Source organism: Saccopteryx leptura, chromosome 1 (genome assembly GCF_036850995.1).
Source record: "Saccopteryx leptura isolate mSacLep1 chromosome 1, mSacLep1_pri_phased_curated, whole genome shotgun sequence".
NCBI lineage: Eukaryota > Metazoa > Chordata > Mammalia > Chiroptera > Emballonuridae > Saccopteryx > Saccopteryx leptura.
Window position 1 is genome coordinate 60,334,149 of NC_089503.1, and position 9,272 is coordinate 60,343,420.

Genomic DNA, 9,272 nt, shown 5'->3' on the forward strand with positions numbered 1-9,272 from the left:
TGTTTGATCACACTGAGGCCATGGTGAGGAGGAAGGTGAGCAGAGGGCAGGCTAGATGGGGAGACCCCAGGGGATGCTTCACAGTGAGCCCACTCCATCAGCCGTCCTCTGGGCTGGGGACCCAGAGCCCAGGAGCCCTGCCTTCAAGGAACCCTCAGGGCGGGAAGGGGAGAGCGTTACCAGAGTAGTGCATTCTGTGTGAACCTTAGAAAGGCCACCGAGACCAGCTGGCTCCTCCCCTTTCTCCTCAGTCCTACCAACTGACAAATGGGGGCAATATCCAGCCCCCAGGTTGTAAAGCATATATATGTAGGGTTGCAGTGTCAGGCTTGTTGTTATGACAACACCCCTTTCTGTCCAGAGTCTCCCACCAGCCTGTATCCTACTTGGCATCAGCATCTAAGCCTGCAGCTCCTCCAGGGCGAGGCCTGGTCGTCACTGGCTGGGCAGTGAGGCACCTGGTTTATTGTGCTTCAGAAACCAGCCCGGCAGCACCTGGGCTGTGTAAACTGTTTGCATTTGGAATAATCGCAATCCAGGCCTTTGGAGCTTCCTATCACTCCCTGTCCTGACCTGGTCTGACTTCCTTGAGACCAATCCAGAAGCCTCCAGGCCCTAGTTGCTGGGTCAGGGTCCCCAAGGAGACGATTTCCTGTGAATATGGGCCCCTGAGCACAGAACACCAGGCCATGTGGTTCAAATCCCTGTTCTGCCTCTAACTGACTCTTTGTCCTTGGACAAATTAAACTGTGTCTCCATGTCCTGGTCTGTAAAATGGAGGTGACAGTAGTGAGTGCTTACTGTATGCCAGGCACTGTGCTAAATACTTTCCCCGCACATACTCATTAAATAGTAAGTGAAGAGCCACATGGCATAATCCATGAAAAGCACTTAGCACAATACCTGGGGAACATTAAGCTCTCTATAATACCCACTCCTGTTCACGCCCATTATACAGATAGGAAATGGAGGCCCAGAAAAGGACAAGGCATTGCCCAAAGTCTTAACGCCAGAGCTAGAACTAGAACCCACGGCCCTGACCTCCAAGCCCAGTCCACTTTCCGGAGCAAAGTGGTATAGCCCTTGGAGAAGGGTGCAGTTGAGTCCTGGTCAGCATTCAGGAACTGTCACTCTGGCCTGGAATTGTTTCTTGGTGAGCCTGCCTCGTTGGCTGACGGTGAGCTCCTGGGCCCAGGGATGGATGGGTCCATGTTTAGCACAACTGTGCTCAGTAACCATTGATGAATGAATAATGACCAGGGGAAAGATGGGGGAAGGTAGGTGGCGCGTGGGATCTAGACTCATGGGGCAAGGCTGAATCAGAGGCAGATGGATTGATTAAAGTCATCCATGAGAACTTTTTGCCCTAGAACTAGATGAATGTGAATGAAGGGCTGGGAAAATCCTCAGAGAAAGGCCTCTAGCTTTTGTGTACATCCCAGCCTCTCAGAAAGGCAGGGTTATTTCTCTTGCCCTGGCTTACTTCTCCATGTTCCTGCCCCTCCAGTGTATCTACGACCCAGGGAGGTGAAGGTCCAAATGTTGTGTGCTCAGGTCACACACATGTGGTGCCACAGCCTTGTCATGCACAGTTCTGCAGGGCAATGCAGAGAGCACCCACTTACCCCTGCCTGAATCCTAGGTGTCTCCCTGCTCTCTCAATCAATACCCTTTTCCCAGCCCCCTCCCATTGCAGCTGCCAGAGCAGCTTTTGTACTATTGGATCTTTTCTCTCCCATGCTTGAAGTCTTTCCAAGGCTCCCAGCGCCCGCCCCAGGGCTTCCCAACCCTTTTCATATTGGGAAGTGTATAAGGCTGCCAGGGCTGAAGGTGAGAGGCCCAGAGGTTCCAGCTGCCCCAGGCCAGCCAGGCCACACGGAGGCCAATCCCTGCTCACCGGCTTCCCAGCTGAAGCCCAAGGGTCCCTGGGGCACACTGGTCTGGGGCACACCAGTCAAGAAACTGATACAGGGGACACAAAAGAAAGGCCTAGGCTTCCTGGCTTTGTTTTGCTTTTGCTGGCCCGTGAGGGCATCGCCAGTCTAGATCACTTCTGAAAGAGTCTTTGCCTGGAGGCTTTCCAGGACGTAGAGGATGGGAAAGCGGGCTGCCATCAAACACCCTTAGCGGGCCTGGGACGCCCCCTTGCAGTCTAAAAAGAGGCCAGGTTTTACTTATACTTCAGCCATTGGAGGGGTCCCAGTTTTCTGAGGGTCTCCAATTAGACCTTTCCCGCTGGCAGGAAGGAGGGCTGGGCTCGTCCTCTGGCCCTGTAGCCCCCAGTCAGTCAGAAAGGTACACTCCATTGTAGAAGGTTCTGCCAACGCCTGGGGCCAAAGCTGGTTTCAGAACTCTGCTCCTTTCTGGGTTTTGACCTCAATTAGTACTGAACCTCAGTATATTCTGCTTTCTGCCAGCTTGTGGGTACGTTCAGGACAACATGTTCAATAACTTATCCAGGATTTTAAGTTGTTGTCAGCAGGATGATTGGCAGGGCGCCTGGTCCGCTGTGTTTCTGGAAACAGCAGTCCAGGTCCCTCTTTCACGATGTCGCCCCAGCGCACCCTTTGTCACCTCTGCTCTGCCCTCTGCTGCATGCAGTCTCTGCCCAGGACAGGAAGAGAGAGCGGCTGGGGTCTCTCATGCCACTGTGACTTTAGTTGTCCCTCTGTCTACTCATTCCAGTTTTCCTCCTGGCAAACTCTTCATTCCTCAAGCCCCAATCCAGCACCCCTCCTTGGTAAGGCCTTCCTTGCCCCCTCCCCTGCTGGTCCAGGACTCCCACAGTGCTGACCGCATCTCTGTCCTCTGCTCCAGTCCCTTTGTGGGGCCCACTGGAGAGTCAACATCCTGAGCGCTCAGTGAGGTGGTAAGGGGGGACACCGAGCTGAAAATCTGAGCTCCTTCCCCAAACACTTTTTGTTGCTTTGAGTTTTGCACATATGGTCAGGAATTTGGAACATCCTGATATTACCAGGTGAAAGAATGAGAGAGAGAGAGAGAGAGAGAGAGAGAGAGAGGTGCATGTGTGTGTGTGTGTGTGGTGTGTGTGTTGGGGTTGATGCTCTTCTAAGCCCCTCTCCCTTTTCTCTGTCCACTTCCTTCTCCCCCAGCCTCCGCGCAGGCTCAGCCCACTCGTGTGCAGACAGCCTGAGCCCAGGTACCCGCCTGGCTGCTCCAGCCACCCTGGCTCATCCAAGGGGTTAGAAACCCCAGCCTCCAGTCCGCTCCATCCCAGCTGGTTTCTGCCCTTGGGTCTCTCACAGACTTTCTGGGGCCTCGGCCCTTAGCCAGCTGCTTGTCCCTGGCTAAGGTTCCTAAAGACTCTTTTCCCCTTTCCCCCAGGTTTTCTACACCAACTGCAGCTGCGTGGAGGGGGGCGGCCCTGTGCGGGCGGGCTCCTGTGACTCAGCCTGCAGCCACCTGGTGCTGCCCTTCATGTTCCTGATCAGCCTGGGCGCCGCCATGGCCTCTGTCACCCACACACCCTCTTTCATGCTCATCCTAAGGTGAGTGGGGGCAGGCCAGAGCTGGTGGATGCCAAGAGGCCCTTAATCACATGCAGGACAAGGAATCCTGAGGAGGAGTTTGGAGAAGGAGGGTGTATGGGTGGGCCCCATAGCAGACCAGCCTCCTCCTGCCCTGTCTTCATCCTCATGGCAACATGGAGATAAAGTTTTCTCCCATCTTACATATAAAAAAACTGAGGCTGAGAGCAATTCTTCTGGAGGTAATTCCAGGTCATGTAGCAAGTGTTGGATAGCAAATGGAATAGTACCGGTGCTAGGGCCCAGAGCCCAGGCCCCGGCTTGCCCCAGGGTAGGGGAAGTCACACCTAAAGGCCCTGCACTGGCCTCCCAGTCACAAGGAGGAGGAAATGGAGGAGTGTCACCTGACTTCCTGTCCCCACCCTGTCATGGCCAGCCACAAGAGGTATACATCCAGCAAACCAACCCTGTCTGTGTGGGCCATGATTCTGAATGCCACTTCAAGTCAACAACTGCTTATTAAGTGCCCACTGTGGACCCAGCCCATGCTGAGCACTGCCTTTTGGTCCAAGATTTTTTCTGCCTATTGTCCTGAGGGTGCATGTTGGGACCTGAAGCCACAGTCAGCAGCTCCCAGGTTGGGGGCTGAAATAACGGGACATCACAGAAGGATAATTCCAGTTTTTCATGATGCTGGAATTATTTTATTCCTTATCTGTTTTCTAGAAAATTAGAATGGGGATGGGGACCCTTACAAATATTAGAAGACAGGTGGACCCATAAAATAGGCTGGCCGCAAGGGAGAGAGTGGAGGAATCAGAGGCCCTAGCAGGCAGCCGGCTTAGGAGGAGTTAATGCAGACAACACGCCGCACAAATTCTAACCCCCGACACCCATCAGCCATGGGATCTTGACCAAGTCACTTAACCTATCCAAGAATCTATCAGTCTCCTTGTCTGTAAAATGAGGCTAATGACATACCTACCTCATGGGGATGAGGGGAGGGCTGCAGTAGAGAATGACTGAGCCCATAGTGACCATTCCATAAATGCCAGCTGTTGGCATCACTTAGAGGAGCCTGTGATTTTTCAGGGCATCCTGGGCAGTGGCATTACAGTGGTTAAGGAAGTTAGAAGGCACATCTGGCCTCCCAGCTCCAGGTTTTGTCAAGTGTAGGGAAGAGGAGATTTTGGAGGAGCTGGGCGATGGGGAGAGAGGGAAGTATCTGTGACCAGGAACATAGGGAGGTCGTCAGCACAGGGCCGTGATGATCTGTGGATGTGCCCGGTATATGGGGACCAGGCTTCGCAGGTAGAACACAAATGGAGTGTGAAGCCTCAGGCACTGGCCCCATCCCTCCTGAGGACCTGGAGACTGGGGGATGGCTGGGGTTGGGTGGTGGGGGAGAGGGGAGTGGTGGGGGTCCCTTGAGGGCTGGAACCCTCTCGATCCTCATGTCATCCTGTCCCTGCTTGTTAGGGGCGTGAAGAAAGAAGACAAGACTTTGGCTGTGGGAATCCAGTTCATGCTCCTGAGAGTTTTGGGTAAAGAACTTGCTTGGGCCCACTGATCCAGATACCCACTGTGTGCCAGGGCTGGGGGGAACAGGGGTGAGTGAGACCCAGTCACTGACCTTGGGGTTCCCAGGCCCACGGGGGAACAGATCCGACCCAGACACCTGGAGGTGGGTGTGTAAACAACTAGAGAGCCCATCAGGGAGGCAGTATCTGAGACCAGGGTGAGGGGAAGGCTTGAGGACCAAAGACTTCTGGGCCAAGAGGCCTCCAGTGGCTCAGAGCCCGAGGGGTTGTATATGCCAGGGAGTAAGGGGGGTGCAGGAATGCCAGGCCCATTGTCCCTGAGCACCTCCTCCTCCAGCCTGGATGCCCAGCCCTGTGATCCACGGCAGTGCCATCGACACGACCTGTGTGCACTGGGCCCGGAGCTGTGGACGTCGGGCCGTCTGCCGCTACTATGACCATGACCTGCTCCGAAACCGGTGAGCCCCGGGGTGGGGGCTGGCAAGGGGCTGTGGGAAGGATGCTTAAAGTACTGGAGGGGTCCCATGTCCAGGACACCAGCAGGAGAGGGCAGTCCTGCTGGTGACAGGTGTTATATCCAGTGTTGAGCTCACCAGTCCTGCAAGCTAGACATCGTCTCTCCCTTGATGGAAAAGTGAGAGTTAAAGTAGCCCAAAGACACAGCTGATAACTGGCGAAGCTGGGCCTTGAACCCAAGCTGTTTGACGAAAGTCTGTGCAGGAACATGCGTCATCACGGCTGAGCATGGGGAGCCCCAGGGGAGCAGCCAGCTGGGAGAGAGACCAGAAACAGGAAGAAGGCCCATCTCCAACACTGGAGGCCTGCGCTCCAGCCCAGCTCTTTCTCCCCTGTTGTGAGACCTGCCTTTGCAGGGCTCAGTCTTCCCGCCTGCACAGTGGGAAGCCCAGAGGAACCTGAAGGCAGAGCAAGACTACTGGCTACAGGGGGGTTGGGAGTGGGGGAGTGGGGGGACTTTCTAGCGTGGTTTGGAGCATGGAGCCGTCACTCCCAGCTCTGCGGAGGGCATGGTTCCTGTGGGTTGGGACTTCCTAGGGGAGAAAAAGTCAAACAACAGACTTGGTGAGTTAGACCAGGGATTTTCAACCTTTTTCCTCTCCTGGCACACATAAACTAAATATCAAAATTCTGCGGCATACCAAAACATATTTTTTTGCCAATTGGACAAAATGAAATAGGTTTAATTTCGATTCATTCCCACCAGACGGCTATCGTTGTGTTGGCTGCTGTCATCCTTTTATTTGACAGTTTAAGGGAAAAGAGGTCAGTGCCCCTGACTAAATAGTCAGATATTGTATGTTTTAAAAATTCTTATGGAGCCTGTCCTGTGGTGGCACAGTGGATAAAACCCAGACATGAAATGCTGAGGTCGCTGGTTCAAAGCCCTGGGCTTGCCTGATCAAGGCACATACAATAAACAATCAATGAACAACTAAAATGAAGCAGCTATGAGTTGATGCTTCTCACTCCCTCACCTGTCTCTCTTCTCTCTATATAAAATCAAGCAATAAATTAAAAAACTAAAAAATAAAATATGATAAAAATTCTTGCAGCACATCAGACAGTCAGGGAGAGGGCAGGGAAGATGTCCTGGCTTCTGCTCCCTACCCAGGGCTCCTCCAGCATAGTTTACCCCCCACTTTTGGGTAAGGGCTGGCACAGCCCAACTCCACGGGCTCCCTCGTCTCCCCGCGGAGTCCACTGCCCTGGGGCCGGCCTCCCTCCAGGGCCTCAGTGTCTCCCATTGCACAATGGGTGATGGTTGCTGACCCCATTCTGCCCCCAGCCAAGGACATCCAAGCCCTGGACAGGGAGGTCCTGAGCCAGCAGGTCTCTTGCTCTCTCCCAGGTTTATTGGCCTCCAGTTCTTCTTCAAGACGGGCTCCCTGGTCTGCTTTGCCTTGATTTTGGCTATCCTAAGGCAGCAGGACAAAGAGGAAGAGACCAAGGCGGCGACCCGCCCTGGCCTACAGCAGCAGCTATTAGTGTCGGGACCAGAGAAGAAGTCTGAAGAATCCAAAGTGTGAGCTGTCCCAGGGTCCTACCCTGGCCAAGAGTGGCAGCCTGGCAAGTACCTCTTCTGAACCTTCAGCCTGAGATTGGTTGTCAGGAGCCTTGTTTTTCAATTCTGACTCCTCCACTGATTTGCTATGTGACTTCAGGCAAGTCACCGATTCTCTCTGGGTCTTTGTTTGCTTATCTGAACCAAGGAGTTATTTGGGGCTTTGCTGTGTTGGCCACTTCTGAAGCAAGAAGGTCTTCCTTGTCTCTCCCCCAGCCAGACAGGCAGAACTGAAACCAGGCTTTCCTGGTGAAGGGACTGCATATCTTTCCCTAGGGGCCCTAGAGCAGAGAAGGGGATAAGAGTGAGCCAGGCAGCCTTGCACACCAGATGCTAGCCCTGCTCTGCCACTTGCCTGGAGCATCTTCTCTGAGCCTTAGCCATATCTCTGTCAGGTGGAAAAACTTACCAGTGTTCAGGCCCCTTCCAGCTTTGACCATCTGTGCAGTCAGGATGAACTCTGGTCTCCTCCCCAGCCCCACTCAGCCTGGAGGTGGGGCCAGGACAGCCTGTCAAGAAGTGTCCGTTTAGCTCCCCCTAGAGGCAGAGCCCTGAGCCTTGAGGAGGGATTCACTGGGGAGGGAGGTGGCCTCACTCTCAGGACTTCCAGACTGGGCAGGGCCTTTAGGAAATCTGATGTGGTAGCTCCAATAGGTCTTAGCTTAGTGGGGAGACTCACTCTCTAGACTCAGGAAGTCCAAGACTTTGTCCTCAGGGAGCCACAATTTGGGTGAGGGGCTCTGGTGGAGAGGGAGATCCTGGCCCCCCACTTGGGTGTTTTCCAACTTCAAAGACCAAACACACCCAGCACACAATCACTAGTACCCTATGCACTGCCCAGACTCCACACATCTGACCAGGGCCCCCCACCAAAGTCACTGTGACTTTTGTAACTAGAATCTTAATTTCACCATTTCCTCCAGGGTGCTTGAATCTGTGTCATCTGGGGCTATGTAGGTAATGCCCAGTTCTGTGACACCTAAATTTGGGAGGTAACATCTGGTTCTCTGTGACGCCTGGGTTGGCCTAAGGACCTGCTCTTTGTACTGCCCGGCCTGTAATGTTGGCGGCAGTAATGCCCGGCTCTGCAGAATGAGCTGGTCTGTGGAATGCTTGGGTCTGAATAAACCAGGCCTGTGTACACCATGACTTGTCTGATTTTATAGCCAACCCTGGTTATCTCCCTAGGAGGGGAGGGAGTTTTCTGGTCTGCCCTCAGCCAATTCTGTTGCCCTCACCTATCTGGCCTGGCTGGGACCTGCTGCTCTGGAGGCAGGAGACAGGGAGCCATCAGCAGCAGCTTCTCAAGCCCTGCGTCCAGCCACGTGCTGGGAGCCGGGAGAAGCTGAGGGGACGGGGCACAGCTGGCCTGGCTCTCAGCAGCTCCCAGCAGCAGGCTCTGAGGCTGTCTCAGATGAGGTGCAGAACTTCTAATTCCCATTTTATTCTATTTGTTGAGACCTTTAAATGTGTAACAAATATTTGAGCCTGTAATTATCACTGCCAAGAATTTCAAAGTCTCCAACAAGATAAGGCTGTCTGTATGTTTAGAGTCCTTCTCCTTGACTCCTGTTTCCCAGGTTTTTCAGAAATAATTTGGAATTATAGGTAGAGCTTGTTATTAAATTTGTTCTTGCATAATATCTAGCCTATGACAAAAATCCTTCCTTACAAACTGTATTAAAATTGGCAACAACTGCACCATTTCCAATTATTTAGATTTAAGCTTTACTGTATTCATTGCTCACCATTATTTCTTGTATATTACACTTCTTCTATTTGTATATTCTGGTCTAATTTTCATTCCTCGAGTAATAGTTTCGGAAATGGAATAAGGGCCTCAGGCTTTCTGAGGCCTCACCTGTCCAAACTGTCATTTGCGTTTTACCCAAGAGGAACAGTTTAGGAAGGATAAGTAACTTGCCCAACATCACAGAGAATATAAATGGGCACCAGGGTTAGATCCAGATTTTGTGGGCACCAAAGTTTATACAACTTGTGGAGCCCTCTAAGAAAAAGAACACAAAGTGTGGTAAGAAAGTGAATGTTTACTTAGAATGAGAAAAGAAGTCAAAACAACTACATCACACAATTTAGAAAAATGGCACAGTATTTTTTACTGACTGCTGTGCACTCCTCTGACACATTTCCCCCTGACAACTG

General features: G+C 52.6%; 1 protein-coding gene across 3 annotated transcripts in view; it reads left to right on the forward strand.

Annotated features, from left to right (window-relative positions):
* Positions 1 to 8,865, forward strand: part of SLCO2B1 (solute carrier organic anion transporter family member 2B1) — a 47,916-nt gene extending 39,051 nt beyond the window's left edge. For all 3 annotated transcript variants that reach the window (XM_066368954.1, XM_066368943.1, XM_066368964.1), the window contains exons 11-14: positions 3,346 to 3,509; positions 4,968 to 5,032; positions 5,367 to 5,487; positions 6,897 to 8,865. In XM_066368954.1, the coding sequence (XP_066225051.1) occupies positions 3,346 to 3,509; positions 4,968 to 5,032; positions 5,367 to 5,487; positions 6,897 to 7,074 (528 nt within the window). In that variant the 3' untranslated portion in view covers positions 7,075 to 8,865. The remainder of the gene's footprint in view (positions 1 to 3,345; positions 3,510 to 4,967; positions 5,033 to 5,366; positions 5,488 to 6,896) is intronic.
* The last annotated feature ends 407 nt before the right edge of the window (positions 8,866 to 9,272 follow it).